The 19,631-nt window shown below is 33.2% G+C and overlaps 1 protein-coding gene across 1 annotated transcript in view; it reads left to right on the top strand.

Moving 5' to 3' along the window:
* pxk (PX domain containing serine/threonine kinase) overlaps positions 1-19,631 on the top strand; it is a 38,639-nt gene that overhangs the window by 17,147 nt on the left and 1,861 nt on the right. Inside the window, 13 exon segments of the mRNA XM_073843830.1 lie at positions 1,447-1,492; positions 1,495-1,550; positions 1,633-1,734; positions 2,897-2,975; positions 2,978-3,057; positions 5,608-5,644; positions 5,647-5,724; positions 6,083-6,161; positions 9,055-9,103; positions 9,191-9,268; positions 9,513-9,599; positions 9,688-9,751; positions 13,970-14,032. Coding sequence (XP_073699931.1) covers positions 1,447-1,492; positions 1,495-1,550; positions 1,633-1,734; positions 2,897-2,975; positions 2,978-3,057; positions 5,608-5,644; positions 5,647-5,724; positions 6,083-6,161; positions 9,055-9,103; positions 9,191-9,268; positions 9,513-9,599; positions 9,688-9,751; positions 13,970-14,032 — 898 coding nt within the window.

Here is a 19,631-nt window from a genome sequence, read left to right on the forward strand (position 1 = left end):
CCACAGAAGTCTATTATATGGAGAGAAATCATGAAGGTTTTCCTCAAAAAACACCATTTCCTTACGACTGAAGAAAGAAAGACATGAACATCTTGGACGACAAGGGGGTGAGTACATTATCTGTAAATGTTTGTTCTGAAAGTGAACTACTCCTTTAATAACAAAGAGACAACAAGTAACACTTTGAATGAAACATTTTAAAATCTTGACTGAAATAGTAGTTTCTTGTAAAACATACTGCAGTAATCTGCTTTATTTTCTAACTTGAATTAGCAGATTAAGTTTACTTAAAACTTTAAAACTAAAAGTACAAAAATGTTGTTTAAATGTTACTCTTACTATTTAGCTTTAAGACATTAAACATTAAGGGTTTGCAGGATTTTTTTCATTATTTCAATATTATTAGAATTAATATATTAACATGTTTCATAACAATGTAGTATTTTATATTGCAAAATATGAATATATATATATATATAATATAATATAATGCCAAATAAGTATAATTATGTGTATAACAATGGAAAAAAAACGTTCAGTTTTTAGTTTTTATTTCTTTCCAGTAAGTAATTTTAGTATATAACTTACACTACGAGGCAAAAGTTTTTGAACACTACGATTTTTAATGTTTTTTTTGTGTGTTATCTGCTCACCAAGTCCATTTGATCCAAAATACAGCAAAAAATACTGTTTTCTATTTGAATACATTTTTAAAATAAAATGCATTCCTGTTATTTCAAAGCTGACTTTTTCTGCTGCTCAAACACATTATTGTTATTACGTTGAAAACAGCTGAGTAGAATTTTTTTTAGGTTTCTTTAGTGAATAGAAAGTTCAGAAAAACAGCATTTATCTAAACTAAAAATCATTTTTAGCATCATAAATGTCTTATCGTTAGTTTTTATCGATTTAAAGCATCCTTGCTAAATAAAAGTATTCCTTTTAATAATTTCTTTACCCAAAAAACATTACTGATCTAACAAGATCTTACTGTTCAAAAACTATTGACTGGTAGTGAATTTCAGTTAGTTGCTAATGCCTAGGGTTGTTTTTTTTTTTTTTCATCAAAAATGTATATTTGATGTTATTTGAGCTTCATTTCTAAAATATTACTCAAAAATGTTTTTAATAGTTTAGTTTTAGTTCATATTGAATATAACACAGTGGATAAGGGTTGCTTAAAGACAGATGATCAGTCAGATGGAGGAGTTCATCTGACGGCTGCATTCCAGATGAGCAGATTAAAGCAATCCAACCAGCATGCACTTTAATCGGGAAGGCATGACACAGACATTTCTGACCACGAGGCTAATGGGAAAACAAGCTCGAGATCTAAATTCTGATTTCAACCTTAAAATTGTCTTTTGCAGGGACATAAACCTATAAAGCCAAATCTGAAGTGATTGTATGTATCTGATTGTCGCTATTTTTGGTATTTTTCCATAGCATTCAAACATCTCTCCCATCAGTTTCGCCACAACCAGTGAATCCTCTGCTTAGTCATTCGAGTTTTCAGCGAGAAAGGAACACTTAGGGATCACATCTGCAAGGTTTGCTTTCTTTGACTTGACTCATTTCCATCAACATACTTGTATTTCTCTAATTTGATCTTGAATTTTGTCAAACCTTCAGGTGAAGCCCAAAGAGCCCTTTCTGAAGAAATACTGCAACCCTAAAAAGATCCAGGGCTTGGAGCACCAGCAGATCCAAAACTATGGAAAACAGATTCTGGAGGTATGGTTACCAGTTCTTTTTTATAACAACCAGTTTACAGGAAACCAATATTGAGTTGTAGACTTTTACTGTGCTTTTAAAGTTACAGTTCACCCAAAAATTAAAATTCTGTCATTAATTACTTACCCTGATGTTTTCAAACCCATAAGTTCATCTTCTGAAGACAAATTAAGATATTTTTGATGAAACCCAAGAGCTTTCTGACCTTTGGTGTTTCAACCTTACGTTTCTAAAGCTATGAGAATACATGGTACGCTCACGAATGTGCGCTGAAAAAAGAGAAAAAACGGTTGAATAAAGTCATTATTTTTGTTTGTTTTTTTGCACACAAAAAGTATTCTCATAGCCTTATAAAAGTACAGTTGGACCACTGATGCCACATGGACTATTTTATCGATGTCCTTCCTACCTTTCTGGGCCTTGAATGTTGTGTTGCTGTCTATTTACGGTCAGAAGCTCTCAGATTTCATTAAAAACATCTTAATTTGTGTTTTGAAGATGAGCAAAGGTGCTACATGTGGAACATGTAATTAATGTCATTTTTGGACGAACTATCCCTTTCACAATAGATATTTCTCAAACGTCCTTTGCAAGGTTTGTTTTAAACCTCTATGTCCAAAAGTATTCAACCTCTGCTGTTATTTCAGCCTGAATGGCCGAACATCCATCTATAAGGTTTTGATACTCAAGAAGTTTATAAAGAAAGGTTCAAGTTTGAACATCTCACATCTTGACTTAACACTGCTGTTGGTTGTTTGCGTTCATTATCTAACCAACAGCGGTGCCGTTGTAGTTTTTGCATACTGAATTGACATTGACATTTCTTGCATTTATTTGCATACACAATTCTATTTGTGTATATATTATCTTTTCTGTTTTGCATCTGTTTATTCATCCATCCACATTCGCTTTGTTCAACAGTTTGGAGTCAGTAAGATTTTAAATGGCTATTTTAAATTCACAATATTACTCTATTTTTGATTAAATAAATGCAGGCTTGGTGAGCAGAAGAGACTTTCAAAAAAAAATTGAAAATGTGTATATTGTTATTATTTCACCTCAAACTTAAAACCGTTCTTTTGCTGCCATACTTCTTTCTGGAAATGTAAATATGTAATTTCCTGTCATTACGTAATATGTCTGTATTTCTGTTTTATTCCAGGCACTAAAGTTTCTCCATGACAAGGGTTTTCCGTATGGGCATCTTCATGCGTCTAACGTCCTGCTTGAGGAGAACACATGTAAATGTTGGATATAGAGAATTCGTTACTGGGACTGCCATCATATTATCGACCCTATGTAACACAGTTCAGGAAAATTAACGTAAGATGCCTTATTTTCTTAGTTTCTTTTAATAGTAACACTTTACAATAAGGTTCGTTAGTTAACTACAGCATTTAATAATCTTAGTTTCAGCATTTACTAATGCATTAATCACAAGTTTTGTTTGTGTTAGTTCATGCACTGTGAACTAGCTAGGGATGTGCGGGTCTAGTCGACTAAACGGTACAGCTCCTATTAGTGGACACTGAAAACAATAGTGGACTACATGACAGAAAAAAAACATGATTTATCATTGAAATTGCTATAATTTTAACGTCACATTTAAAGTTAAAATTAAACGTTTGAAAATAATACATTGTTTTTAAAAAGTGTATCTGTGCGAAAACTACTAATGACAGTTTTTACCTCAGACCTCGCATGCCCTTATAGTGACCTCATGACAAAGCAAAAGACTAGCAAGGTGTGGGATTATTTCGAATTGGAAGGAATCTTAACTGTTTTGTTTAAAGGGTGTAATATCAAATTGGCTTACAATACTTCTGGAGCGATGCATTACAGGCACGTCAACAGGCGTTAGCTTTGAGGCTAGCCAAAGCCAGCAAATGTCAGTCACGGCATTCACTACAACCTGCTGCCAATTCCGCGGTTTTCCAGCTAGAAGGAAATTTAACGGCAAATCTAACAGCATACCCCTGGCAAATTCTGACTTAAAGTTACTTTTATTCAACCAGCAAGTTTTTTTGGGCTGGAAATGACACGGGCTTTCTCCCAAAAGATAATAAGACAATGTACAAGAGGCATCATTGTGGAAAAAATGATTACTCAAATTTTATTTACATTTGAACAAAAAGTGTCATGTCCAAAAGTATTCATACTCTTCTCAATAATCAATAAAAAAGCCTTTATTGGCTATTACAGCAATCAAATGCTTCCTATAATTGCTGACCAGCTTTTTAATTTAATTAATGTTTAGCGATGAGCTCCAGCTCTTTCAGGTTGGAGGGTCTCCTTCCCATCTGCCTGATCTTTAGCTCCCTCCACAGATTCTCAATTGGATTTAAGTCAGGACTCTGGCTGGGCCACTGCAAACGTTAATGTTTTGTCTGCTAACCATTTCTTCACCACTTTTGCTGTGTGTTTTGGGTCGTTGTCGTGCTGAAATGTCCACTGGTGCCCAAGGCCAAGTTTCTCTGCAGACTGCCTGATGTTGCTGTGAGAATTTTGATGCATTGCTCCTTTTTCATGGTGCCGTTTACTGTGGTTCCCTGGTCCACCCGCTGAAAACATAAGGTTCCCACCACCATGTTTGACAGTGGGGATGGTGTTCTTAGGGTTGAAGGCTTTTCCTTTTTTACACCAAATAAAGGCTAGCATCATTGTGGCCAAACAATTAAAATTTTGTTTCATCTGACCATAAAACAAGACCAGAAGTCTTCTTCTTTGTCCAGATGAGCATTTGCAAAGGCCAAGTGGCCTTTTTGTGCCTTATCTGGCGAAGTGGTGTCCTCCTTGGTCTGCGTCTGAGGAACCCAGCGGTGTGCAGTGTCTTTTGGATTGTCAGCCTTGAGATGTTGCCACCAGCAGAGATTCATCAGGATGGCCTTGGTGGCGAACCTTGGATTCTTTTTTACCTCTCTCACTATCCTCCTGGCCAGCACAGGTGTCACTTTTGGCTTCCGACCACGTCCTCTGAGATTTTTCACAGTGCAGAACGTCTTGTATTTTTATTAATACTTTGCACTGTAGCCACTGGAACTTCAAAACATTTAGATATGGTCTTTATAGCCCTTTCCTGACTTGTGAGCAGCCACAATGCGCAGCCGCAGGTCCTCAGTGAGCTCCTTTGTCTTAGCCATGACTGTCCACAAACCAACAGCAGAGAGCTTCTGTTTTTCACCTGTTGAGTTGATTAAAACAGCTGTTCCCAATGAATCAGGGTAATTAGGATGCTTTAGAACAGCTGGGACTATTTGGAATGGTATAGAACTTTGGATTTTCCCATAGACTGTGACAGCTTGCAAAGGGTATGAATAATTTCGGACATGCCACTTTTTGTTCAAATGTGAATAAAAGCTGAGAAATATTTTTCCACGAATTGCCTCTTGTACATCATATTATCTTATGGAGAAGTCTGTGTCATTTCTGGTAAAAAAAAATAAAACTAGCTGGTTGAATATAAGTAACTTTAAGTCAGAATTTTCCAGGGGTATGAATAATTTCTTGCTTGACTTTTAATGACCGCCTAAAAGTAAATGATGATTACGCGAGGCAAGCTTACACAAAGCGGAATTTATTGAGGGATTGACTGTGATTTATAGATAAGTATTTCAAATCTAGGCTATTATATACACGCACACACATCTTTTTGGGGTGTCTTGCTTTTATGAATGACTTTTATGTATTTTTATTAACTAACATTAACAAAGATGAATTAATAGTGTAACCAATGTATTGTTTATTTTTCGTTCATGTTAGTTGTTACATTAATGTTAACAAATAACAGCTTATTGTAAAGTGTTACCAGTCATCATTTAAATATTAGTAATTAAAATGTGTGGTGTTGATAAACTGATGTTTTCCCATTATCAGACGACAGAAAGCATAGATGTCTACTCGTTTGGACATTTGCTTATGACATGACGTACGGACATCCGCCTGACGCTGTGCCTGTGGATCAGTATCCTCCGGCTCCGTTGTTATCCATTGGTCAGTATGAACTTCGGTTAGTTTTATAAAGGTTGTCTGGAGTAGTCTGACCATGGATTATATCAGCTTCGTTTAACACATTTAAGAATATTCAAATGCATTTTTTAATATCTATCTATTTATCTATCTATCTATATAAGTATATATATATATATATATATATATATATATATATATATATGATAGATATATGATAGATAGATATTAAAAAATGCATTTGAATATTCTTAAATGTGTTAAACAAAGCTGATTTCATACAGAAGACAAAAAACAACACAAAGTGTGTTGTGGGTCATACGTTTGGCAGTTAATGGTTTTCTGTAATATGTAACCAACTTGTATTACTGTTTTCCCACAGTCTCTGTACTTCAGTCCATCCTCTCCACGGAAGCTTGCAAAACGGGAATGCCAACCGTTTCCCAACTTCTACAAACACCGTGAGTTACGACATTCAGGGCTGCTTGTGTTCAAAAGTGAATCTCACAAAATTATATTATTTCTTTTTGGGACCATTAACATTTTTTTTTAAATATGTTACTTTTTTTATTTTAATATATAATTTTTCTCAAACTAATATTTTTTCTCACATAAAAATAGGTTTTATTTATTTACGCAAAACGTAATTTAATATCTTATTCCTTTTGGGACGATAAAAATTTGTTACAATTTTATATATATATAATTTTCCTCATATATATTTTATATAGTATTTTATTTTTTGTTTGTTTGTTTTTATTTTATTTTTATATGTTGCATTTTTATTATAACAGTTTTAAAATTAGTATAAATATAGTTTTTCTCGCATATATTTTATGTAGCACTATATATTATGTTTTTTGTTCTTTATTATATTTTTTTATATATTGCATTTTGCATTTACATTTTTTTTCATCTATTTGACGTTTTAGAAATAAAATTGTTATTGCCATGAGTGAAGCTGTTTATTGCATAATATCATGAAAAAAAAAGTAAAATTGCAAAAAATAGGTGTCATTTTCTTACGCAAAATGTAATTCAATATCTTACTTCTTTGGGGCCAATAAAATTTTTACAATTAGTTACAATTTTATATATAATTTTCTTCATACATATATTTTTTGTAGCATTTTATTTGGGTATTTTGTTTGTTTTATATTATATTTTTATGTTACATTTATTATTTTATTTGGAAATTAGTAAATAATATATTTAATTTTCAAATATGTGTATATATTTATATATATGTATATTAGGGCTGTCAAAAATAACGCATTGACCGGGTTAATTATTTTGTTGTTGTTAATTACGAAATTTTTTTTAACGCATTTCATGCATGCGCAGTGTGACGAATTATTTGTCAGGAAAGTGGTTGGGGAGCTAGAGGCGAGATGGAGCAAGGTGAGCCTATGGACGGATTCAAATATAAAAAGAATGATGATGGTACAGTTAACAAGTACAAGCCTGGCCGACAGCCCCTCTGCAACTGGAGTGGTTGCCAAGTTTAGGCCCGGTTCTACTGGGGTAGACGGTGCTATATACCCTCAAACGAAAGCAAAGCAATTGAAGATCTGGCAAATAATCCAGCGTGTTTTTGCAGCGTTGAGAAGTGTTGATTTCGAACAATTAGAAACAGATGTCAGAATTTACTCACCGCTGAAAGCGCCAGATCGGTTTTTATTGCCGTTTTGCGTGCTCGTGAATCATCTCGTGACTAAGTGCAGACGCGATGTAAATAAAAGATTCATTGTGTAGGCTAGTTTAAAAAGCTTTATTGATTATAAAGGAACTTTGTGAGATCTCTATAAACTAAGATTTGTGACGCTTTTAGTGATAATAAAGGGAGCGCGCTTTGCAATTTCCATGCCATAATCCATTCAGAAATTTGTATGAAACTTTCGTTTTTCTTATGTTTTGGGAATCACATCTGCGTAGTTATGCTGGGTTCATTCTCGAAAGAGCGGTGACTGACACAGTGATATCAAAGCAATTGATGGAAAAAAAAACCTTAGTTTAATTTTGTATGCAATGGTAAAGTGTATATATTTAGTTTCGTTTTTTATTTAGTTAATTTAGAAAAAAGCTTGGAGAATTTTTTGTTCGTTAAATATAAGTTTTTGTTTTTTTTTAACGAACTGCACCCAGCAGAAGACTGATCATAGTCTGTTTGATCAGATTGCCTTCTCAAATCATCACGATTTGCCTAAAATAAAATCTATAGATATAAAACAGTTCAAGTTTAAACGTTAAAGATAAATGTGCGCGATTAGGCGCATAGCTTGTGCGGAGAGTGGAAGATGAAGCCGCTTTGCAGGACATCGAGGCACCAGCGCAATCACTTGCATTTTTTCAGTGGAAGCAATTTAAAATTATCCGTCATTTTTGCTCACAAAGGAAAGAGTAATACATCAAAAAACGTTACAGTGTTTTTATGAAATAAAGAAAACAAAAATGATGCGCTTTCTGTCGTCTCGTTCTTGAACAGGAGTGCTTAACAAAAATAAAGCGAAATGCATGCCTCACAGACATGATAAACATATCTATAGAAAGCTTTAAATTATTACTTAACGAAATAAAACAGATCGAAAACAAAAACTTGTTCATTATGTAATCCGTAAAGATAAATTTCTCTCTCAAGGCGCCTCCAAAAAGGAGATTGCAAGACAGGATCTTTGCGACATTGACTCAGAATACACTTTATTAATAAATAATTCAGATATGTCCTTACTCTTTCCTCGACACATTCATTATTTTTTTTTGCCGGTTATCTTTCTTACAAATATATTTTATATAGCACTTTATTTCTTTTTAGTTTAATTATTATATTTTACATATTACATTTTCATTTCAATTTGCTAAATTTGAAAAATATATATCCTTTTTATATATATATATATATATATATATATATATATATATATATATATATATATATATATATATATATTATATATAATATTTGATTTTTGTGTTTTTTGTATTATATTTTTGTAATATTTTAGTATTATTATATGATTAAAATTATTTTAAAATAAATTTATTAGCATAATTGTAATTTCATTTATTGCATAATATAAAAATAAATGTCAAATTGCAGTGGTGTAAAAATAGTGTCATTTCCTTTATTGAAAATACAGTTTTCTGCGTTATTTCTTTTTTTTTTTTTTTTCATTGATTTTAGGATGAAAAGTGACCTAAAGTTGTTCTTAAGTTTTGTGAGATCAAAAGAGAGATGTGTACAGAGCATAAAGTCTTCCTTTTATGATCAAGTCACATTATTGTGAATCCAAAGCATGTGGTTTTCTTCCTTACAGCTGTAATTGTAAATGTTGACATTGTTTAAAACTCTTACAGGTTATTCAATGACATGCAGCTAAAAAACTCGGAGAAACCCCAGTTTAAGGTAATCAAACTGAAGTACAACACTAACCTAACCAGGTTTTGTTTTTACTAAATAATTGGTTAAACTGTCCTTCTTTCCAAACTCCAGATCAGCTCCAAATTAAAAGAAGCTCTGAAATCGTCCAAGGAAAGTTTGGAGAAGCACTTAGTGGAGGAACAGAGGACGGTTAGCGCATTGCTTTATTCACTTTTTGGCTTCTGGAGCAACAAACGTTTAGTTTGGCTTACTTACGAAACATTACACAATGGTGTCGCAAACACAAATTCCATCATTTCAGGCTGAAAGACTTGACTTGATGATTTAAGCTGAACAAAATGTAACACTTAATACTTAATACTGTAATGTAATAGTTTTTCTTAGAAGACCTTCAGATTTAGGTTCATGTAACCTAAACCTCGTATGTTTTCAGATCCACCAGCACAAGAGGCTGACGCGAGCGCAGTCACACCACGGCTCAGAAGAGGAGAAGCGGAAAAGGAAGATCTTGGCCAGAAAGGTACGCGAGTTTGAGCGCTTTATGATAACTCACTGTTTTATACTAAAAATAATGGTTGTTTAAACCAAAGCGGCTATTTTGGTTTCAGAAATCGAGACAGTCGACGTATGAAAATGAGGAGGAGCTTTCTGTCAAATACAATAACAACTCTGGTAGGTTTCATTTGTTATTAAACTTTCCTTTATTAAAGGCGTTGTTTGCATAAAAATGTACTCACACTCAGGCCATTCCCAGATGTAGATGAGTTCGTTTCTTCATCAGATTTGGAGAAATGTAGCATGACTTGCTCTGCAGTGAATGGGTGCCGTCAGAATGAGAGTCCAAACAGCTGATTTAAAACATCACAATAATCCAAGTAATCAAAATGACTCCAGTCTATTGGTTAACATCTTGTGAAGTGAAAAGCTGCATGTTTATAAGAAACAAATCCAACAGTGAGAATTTTCAACTTCAGACCGTTGTTTCCAGCTAAAGAGTCTTCTATCCATTATATTGCTTTCCAAAGTGAAAAAGTCGTATTGTCTGAATCAGGAGAGAAATATGTACATATTAAGCACCATTTATGATCCAAAACATTTCTAAACAAATATGTTGGTGGATTTTGATGTGAAAGGACAATGAGGAATGGACTTTTTCACTGGATGAGGTTTTATTATTGATTATGGACTGGATGAGGTTTTATTATTGTTTATTGATTATGGACTCTCATTCTGACGGCACCCATTCACTGCAGAGGATCCGTTTGTGAGCAAGTGACGTAATGTTAAATATCTCCAAATCTGATGAAGAAACAAACTCATCTACTTCTTGGATGGCCTAAGAGTGAGAATTTTATGTTTTGTTTTGTTTTTTATTAGGTGAACTCTACTTTTAATGAACAACACTACATTTAATGCCATAATTGAATGTCAAATTTAAATATTTTGCGTTCCGGAAGTATTTTTCTCCATTTAGTTTCTCCATAGGGATTTTGGAATAGTCTTGAAGGTCAATCCATCTCAAATGATCCAATGAAGGTTGCTTGACCATTTTTAATTAATTAATTTATTATTATATTTTAAGTTTAGTTGAACCATTAAAAAAAAATAAAAAAATAATAATAATAATAATAAACTACCAATACTAATAATTGCTAAAAAATAATTAGTTTACTTCCAGAAAAAACATTTCCTTGACAGTTTGTACCTTCAACCTGTTGACTCCCATTGAAGTCCACTATATGGAGAAAAATCCTGGAATGTTTTCCTCAAAAACCTTAATATCTTTTCAACTGAAGAAAGAAAGACGTGAACATACTGGATGACATAGGAGTGCATAAATTATCAGGACATTTTAACGTTTTATTCTGGAAGTGAACTAATCTTATACCCAAACAAAGGAAATTAAAAATGGTCAAGGAACCAATTTTTTGGACCACTTGAGATGAAATTATCGTTCAGTAAATTGTTATAAACCATAAACCAAACAAACAATATTACAAACCTTCATTCGATACAAAAAATGTTTTTGAAAAAAGAGACATTTTTAATGTCTAGCGCACCCAGAATTTGGAAATTAAGGTGCTGTTTTAATAATTAAGGGCACGACGCTAACTTGCGGCTTTAAAGCAAATACTGTCACAAACCACTTTGATATTCATCGTAGATCTTCAAAGGTTTATCGTTATTACAAAAAGTCTCATTTTAAAGGGGACATAGCATAAAATTCTGACTTTTTCCGTGTTTTCATGCCATAATCAGTCTGATTTTAAAGGGGACATATCATAAAAATCTGACTTTTTCCGTCTTTACTTGCCATAATCAGATGCATCTACCAACCCAGAAAAGGTGAAAAAGGACAACGTAGTAATTTGTTTTCCAAACCATGTGAAAAAACAAACCGTTCAGATTTCGCTTCCCTTGTGACATAGGAAGCGGATCTTTTTATAATATCACCCCCTAATTTGCACGTTTCCACCCACGGCGCCGCCATTTTGTTTTTGCAAGCAATAACAGTGTTGTTCTATCAGCAAAGAACACTATTTAGAGTCCCAGCCTCAGAGAAGACGAGAGCAGTGGATTTATTGATTTATGTAGTGTATATTACTGTTGCAACCACACAGATATAATATAAACGTGATTTCTTTTCCAGCTGTTTACCTTCACAGACAAAACCGACTGTTTTTGTAGAGTAACTTGTATTTTTTTTAACATAAGCTTGTATTTTAAGCGCAAGAAGACATGAAAGAGAACTTAGTTTAGTACTCACATGATTTGAGCACGATAGACATGATGATCAAAACCAATCTGATGTTTTTTGAGAGTATTTGAGATATGAGCTGTAAAGGCACAGCCCTATTCTGAAAAAGGAGGCGGGGAGCAGCAGCTCATTTGCATTTAAAGAGACATGCGCGAAAATGGCGTGTTTCTGCTTCCACTCAAAATAGGCATTTTCAAAATGATTTAATGAATGATCTGTGAGGTATTTTGAGCTAAAGCTTTACAGACACATTCTGGGGACACCTGAGACCTTTACATTTTTGCTACTAGAACTCTTCTGTTAAACTTTATTATGACCTGATTCAAGATGCAGCTTTCAGTAAATAAATACTCTGGCCTAAGAGTGAGAATTTTCTTTGAAAATAATTGCAATTTTTGGGTGAACTCTTCTTTTAATGAACGACGGGTACATTTAATGGCAAAATTGAATGTCACATTTTCAGTATTTTGGGTTCCGTAAGTATTTTTCTCTATTTATTTTCTCCGTAGGGATTTTAGAAAAGTCTTGAAGATCAATCCATCTCAAATAATCCACTGAAGGTTGCTTGACCATTTTTAATTAATTATTTTTTTAAAGTTTGGTTGAACCATTTAAAATAAAAGTGAAATAATAATAGTAATAGTAATAATAAACTACCAATACTAATAATTGCTAAAAATCATTAGTTCACTTCCAGAATAAAAATTTCCTGATTATTTACTCACCCCAATGTCATCCAAGATGTTCATGTCTTTCTTTCTTCAGTCAAAAAGAAATTAAGGATTTTGAGGAAAACATTCCTGGATTTTCCCCATATAGTGGACTTCAATTGCAATTTCAGTGCAGCTTCAAAGGGCTCTACACGATCCCAGCTAAAAAATAAGGGTCTTTTATAATATTATCGGCCCTTAATTTGCACGTTTCCACCCACGGTGCCGCCATTTTGTTTTCGTAAGCAACAACAGTGTTGTTCTATCAGCAGAGAACGCTATTTAGAGTCCCAGCCTCAGAGAAGACGAGAGCAGTGGATTTATTGATTTATTTAGTGTATATTACTGCTGCAACCACACAGATATAATATAAACATGTGATTTCTTTTCCAGCTGTTTACCTTCACAGACAAAACCGACTGTTTTTGTAGAGTAACTTGTATTTTTTTTTTTTTTACATAAACTTGGGTGTATTTGACAATTAAAGCGCAATAAGACATGAAAGAGAACTTAGTTTAGTACTCACATGATTTGAGCACGATAGACATGATGATCAAAACCAATCTGATGTTTTTTGAGAGTATTTGAGATATGAGCTGTAAAGGCCCAGCCCTGTTCTGAAACAGGGGGCGGGGAGCAGCAGCTCATTTGCATTTAAAGAGACATGCACGAAATAGGCGTGTTTCTGCTTTCACTCAAAATAGGCATTTTCAAAATGATAAAATAAATGATCTGTGGGGTATTTTGAGCTAAAGAACGCTATTTAGAGTCCTAGCCTCAGAGAAGACGAGAGCAGTGGATTTATTGATTTATTTAGTGTATATTACTGCTCAAACCACACAGATATAATATAAACATGTGATTTCTTTTCCAACTGTTTACCTTCACAGACAAAACCGACTGTTTTTGTACAGTAACTTGTATTTTTTTTTAACATAAACGTGTATTTTAAGTGCAAGAAGACATGAAAGAGAACTTAGTTTAGTACTCACATGATTTGAGCACGATAGACATGATGATCAAAACCAATCTGATGTTTTTTTAAAAGTATTTGTGATATGAGCTGTAAAGGCACAGCCCTGTTCTGAAAAAGGAGGCGGGGAGCAGCAGCTCATTTGCATTTAAAGAGCCATGCGCGAAAATGGCGTGTTTCTGCTTCCACTCAAAATAGGCATTTTCAAAATGATTTAAGGAATGATCTGTGGGGTGTATTTTGAGCTGAAACTTCACTGACACATTCTGGGAAGACCTGAGACTTGTATTACATCTTGTAAAATAGATATTAGGTCACCTTTAAATGGCTTTTTTTTTGCTAGTAGAACTCTTCTGTTAAACTTTATTATGACCTGATTCAAGATGCAGCTTTCAGTAAATAAATACTCTAAGAGAAAACAGTAAGAAGTCATATTTATCGTCTTCTAGCAGGTTCTGGGGCAAGTTCACCTCCAACCTGCCCGTCCTCACCCACACCTTTGCCTGGATCAGGTACGTCCCGTTTATAATGTCCCGTCCATCCTCAATCATTATGTAAAACTCATCGGAAGTAATGTTTTTCCTGGTTTTACCCAACATTCCCTTTCCACAGTCAGTATGTCCATACAATAAATCATTTTTCCTAGTATATCACATATAAATCTGTATTTCTGTTGCATGATGTGGTAAAATGTTTCCGATTGTAACTCGCCGGCGCATTAACATCTCCTGTTTTCCCCCCCTATCAAATACAGACCTAATCTTTTTTCATTTCCATGATCAATCATCAAATTTCTCAGATTCATGAAATCAGTTGCAATCTTCATTCATCTTACCAGATCATAATCATCCGATGTGTCGCCTCATTCTGATATGATCAGTAACTTGTGTGTGCCTCTCTCTCTCTCTCTCTCTTATATGCTGTCTTCAAAACTAGAGCATGCGCCATTTTGAACGTGTGTGGGGTAAAGTAATTCAATAATAATAATCTCTTTCCACCGTAAAGTTGCAGCTCACCCTCCCTCAGTAGTACATTCGGATTCCCCACAAGCAAGACTGTTGCTCATCAATATTAATGCATGCAAATGCATGCAAATGAGGGCCGTCCAGACACTTTCCAGCCTACTGAGAAGGGTTAATGCAACTTTAACAGTTCACAATCTGCAATTGTCTATGTAGGCACAAAACTTGCTTCATTCTGGACATTTGTAGGGCTTTTCTGAGGATAAATTCTCTTGGTAACAACAAACACTCTGATTTTGTGGATTGTGATGGTTTTTTTCTTATATATACAGTGTTTATATTTGTAAATGATAGTACTTGTTTTTAAGATACTATTATACTTTTTTGAATGAGGAATACAAACAAAATCATGGTCTTAAAGCAATTAGAAGTGAACACAACTAGTGTGCTGCCAATACTTGCACTGGTTAAGAAAGCATGAGTCATGCTGTTGCCATTTATTTCCAAGGTTACTGGTCAGTAAATGTGCACAGTTTTGACAAATCAGCATTTAAAGTCAACATGAAATGGCAGTTTGCTTTCTAATCACTCATTTTTAATTCACATATAAGTAATAATTATATTTTAAGTGTCATAATATTTTGCAAACAATATTTACTTTTAAAATATAATTGTTTTAAATAAAAGTCTTGCATTAATTGTATAGTTAATTTGATATTAAAACAAATTAATATTAATTTTTAATTACTAATTATAAAGGTTCATTACAATTATTTATTAAATTTTTATTATAAAATTATTTACTATAGAAAATTTCAGAGTCATAAAATATTTTGTTTACTGATTAAATACATGTTTTTGTAAGTATTTTTATATTGTATATTTTATCTAAATTAAACTTTATATCAGTATGTTTTTATATCATAGTATTATGTATATTTATAGATATTGTAAGTTTTATATTTTTAATGAAATAATTAATTATTTTATATAATATGTTGGGTATTATATTATTCAATATTTACATTGAGTATTAATTTTTTTAATTTGTATAATTATTAATGATATAATTAATACTTTGGTTCTGTATATTTAGATATTATATATACAGAACCAAAGTATTAAATATAGCTGCAAGCAGCAATTACGGAGCCAAGCACTCAAAGGGGAAAATGAGGAGCTAAGGATGGCAGGAACAGCAGACCAACTGCAACAATAAGTAAAAAGAAGCCATTTTAGGATGATTTTAGTCAAAACGACAGAAAAATGATGTAGAACGCCTACTGATATGATTTAATGGCTTATTAGGTTTGACCAACAGGTGGCGCTGTTATCAAATCGATGTGGTGTGTTTAGTGTGAGGTGACAAACGTGCACACAAAGTTTGGTGTCATTATGTCAAAGTTTTCCAAAGATATAGCCTTAGAGTCATTTTCACATCAAGCCTAAAATTTATAGAGGCGCTGTACGAAAACAGTTTCATCTATCAACATGAAATCCATAACTTTTTGTCAGCACAGTCTGAAGATGATCTGACTCGATTTTGGTGAAAATCGGACGAATGGTCTAGGACTAGTTCGAAAAAGTAGGTTTTCAACATAGATCAAAATGGAAGTTTGGCCAACTGTGGCATAATTGGTATCTATGTTGTCGGCATGACCCAAGGAATATTTTGAGACCAGTTTCATTACAATAGGCTAATGCTATCTACAGTTATTAGCATTTTTGATCATTGTAAAACTAATGGTTAATGAATGGTTCATTACTCTTGACCAATAGGTGGCGCTGTTACCAAATTAATGTGGTGTAATCAGTGGTAATGCCTCATACCAAATTTGGTGCAAATATCTCAAAGCTTTGCAGAGATACAGCTTCCGATGCGCTTTGGCATCTTTCCAGCAAATTCGTTGATGCGTTAAATGAAAACGGTTTTGAATATCGACACAAAATCCATAACTTTTTGTCAGCATGGTCTGAAGATGATCCGAGTCAAATTTGGTGAAAATCCGACTAACGGTCTAGGAGGAGTTCGAAAAAGTAGGTTTTCTACATTCATTAAAATGGCGAACAGGAAGTTAGGCCAATTTTGGCATAATTGGTATCAATGTTCTCGGCCTGACCCAAGGAATATTTTGAGATCACTTTTATTACAATAAGCCATTTTTTACAGAAGTTATTAGCATTTTTCGAAATTCCGTTATAACTTTTGACCACAAGGTGGCGCTGGTCCCAAAATTGGGCATGGTGCTAAACATTATTGTCGAAACGATACGCTAATCCGTTCTCAAGATACAGCATTTTAAAGCTAAATTCAAAATGGCCAACACCCAAAATGGCTGACATGGGAAAATTGGATATGGTTCGACTCGGCATGCTCCTCCGAATCTAACGGGACGAGTTTCGAGATTTTTGGCCAAATCACTAAGAAGTTATAAGCAAAAATAGCCAATTTTCATATCTCCTGAGCACTAGGTGGCACTGTGACGAAACACAGCAGGTATCCTCAAGTCATGCTTGTTATAACACACACCAAGATTGGTCTCAATATTCCAAAGCGTTAAGGAGATATGGCCTCACTTCCATTTTTGAACGCTTTTCGTAGAATTAATTAGCGCGTTATTCGAGAACGGTTTGTCCAATCAACTTGAATTCCATAACTTTTTGCCTGCATGGTCTGAAGATGATCTGAGCCAATTTTGGTGAAAATCAGACAAACCGTCTAGAACGAGTTCGAAAAAGTAGGTTTTACAAACAATTAATTATAGAAAAAAAAACTAATCCTTACGATTTTTGAAATTTTGTGTTCATTCGACTCGGCATGACCCAAGGATTCAGAGAAAATTGGAAAATTTTGATTTTATGGCTTACGGTTCAAAAGTTATTAGCAAATAGAAAGTGAAAGTTTGGACAAGTGGTGGCGCTAGAGAGTTTGAGTTAGAGACTCCAAACTTGCTATAGTTAATGTTGAGACTGTCCTCTATCAGTGTGCCAAATTATACAACTTTTCCGCAAGCGGTTCTATGGGCTGCCATAGACTTGCGGCGGAAGAATAATAATAATAAGAAGAAACAGAACGAAAACAATAGGTGCCTCCGCACCTTCGGTGCTTGGCCCCTAATTATATCATATATATATAGCATGACATTATTGTTTGTGTGTGAAATATAAATCTTTTAAATTAAATGTTTGAGTAATTTTATAATAAATATTATTTTCAATTAAACAAATAATAATTATAATGTATCATTATAATAAATTTATTTTGTTATTTTATATATCATACATTTATATACTATAAAAACTTAAATTCATAATACATTATATTTACTTTTAAAATGATTTATAATATATTTTGTATATTTATAAATATTGCATTTTTTTGTTTTTAATAATGTAATAATAATCATATATATATGAATTATATTATTATTTTATTTAATATATATTATATTATTTTAAAATTACATACTATAGAAAACGTATATTCATAAGATATTGTATATTTACTTAAAATAATAATCGTATTAAATAAATGAAATATATAAGTATTCATTTGTAAGATATATATTGTATATTTACTTATTAAATAATTAATTATTAAAATTCAATTATTTTATATATATTTTATATACTAAAATTTACAATTATATACATATAAAAACTTCAGATTTTTTTACTGAATTTTAATTAAATCAAAATATTTTAAGTATTGTCAGATTTTGTATATTTTTATCTAAGTCTGTATTTTATATCATAGTATATTTTTATATGAATATATTTTATATTTATAAATATTGCAAGTTTTGTACTTTTAATGATATAATTATTAGTTATATTTTATATCAGTACATTTTTAAATCGTATGTTGGGTGTTATTATTATTGAATATGTATATTTTAAATATTAAATTTTTTGTGTGTATGTGTATATATATTAGAGGTGGGCATAGATTAATTTTTTTAATCTAGATTAATTTTGGAATTAATCTAGATTAAAATGGCTAATTTGAATTCTGCTGAAGGCATTCAGAATATGTGTGCTAACCAAATAATGACTAAAAGTAATTCTTTGAGAACGGGTTTCTCAAGCCAGGTGGCGCATTAGACCAGGGGCCCATCTCCTGTTTCCAAAATGCATCACAAACTGCTTGACAATTGCATTTACAACACAATTAACTATACAAACTTGTGTAACCAACTATTCCCACACTGCATGTAGCCTACTTCTGAGTAAAAGGCTGCGCGACGTGCGCGTTGCAGATTAATACACAGATGCGCAAGGGCATGGATATTAGTGGTGCAACGGATCACAAAACTCACGATTCGGATCACATCATGGATTTGGAGTCACAGATCGGATCATTTTTCGGATCAGCAAAAAACAAACAAAACAAAACAAAAAAAGTTTGTTTTTTACTAATTACTGAATGCTTACTTTAAGTAGGCTACTTCTAATCCACAGCAAACACTACTAGCTGAACTAATAAAGTCAGTAACAAAACAAGAACAATTACACAAATAACAAGTGTAAATGAATACAACATAAAGTTACTAATAAAATCAATAACCCTAGAATTCAGGTGCGGAAATTTAATAATTAATTGTAAAATAACTAGTGCTTCTCACTGCAGGTATTTATAGGATGCTGTCTCTTTAAGGCATAATGCACGTACCGACTACTGGCACGCATCTCTTTCTCAGCTGTTTCGGTTCACTGAAGACATAACCGACTGTGTTTACCAGAATACCAAAACGGGTATTAAGACATGACTTTGTATGTGTGTTTCCGTTCAAAAAGAAGTTAAAGAGGAATCAGTGTGAATCGCGCCTCTCTCTCTCTCTCTCTCTCTCTCTCTCTCTCTCTCTCTCTCTCTCTCTCTCTCTCTCTCTCTCTTTCTCTCTGTGCGCGTGCTCTCTTCAGGTGTGTGCGTCGGCGTGCGTGTTCCCTTTTTAAATTGTTTGAATTGGTAAATTGGCAAGACAAAACATGTGCCAATTATAAACTTTTACTCTATGATGGTTAAATTTAACAGTTAATCCGCGAATCACATGCGTGCCGAACCAGTTTGGTCCGTACGGATCACGGATCATCATACACTCAATTCGGCTAGGTAGACATCCGCGCTAAACTATCAAGGTGAAGGTCATCA

Source organism: Garra rufa, chromosome 7 (genome assembly GCF_049309525.1).
Source record: "Garra rufa chromosome 7, GarRuf1.0, whole genome shotgun sequence".
Lineage (NCBI taxonomy): Eukaryota > Metazoa > Chordata > Actinopteri > Cypriniformes > Cyprinidae > Garra > Garra rufa.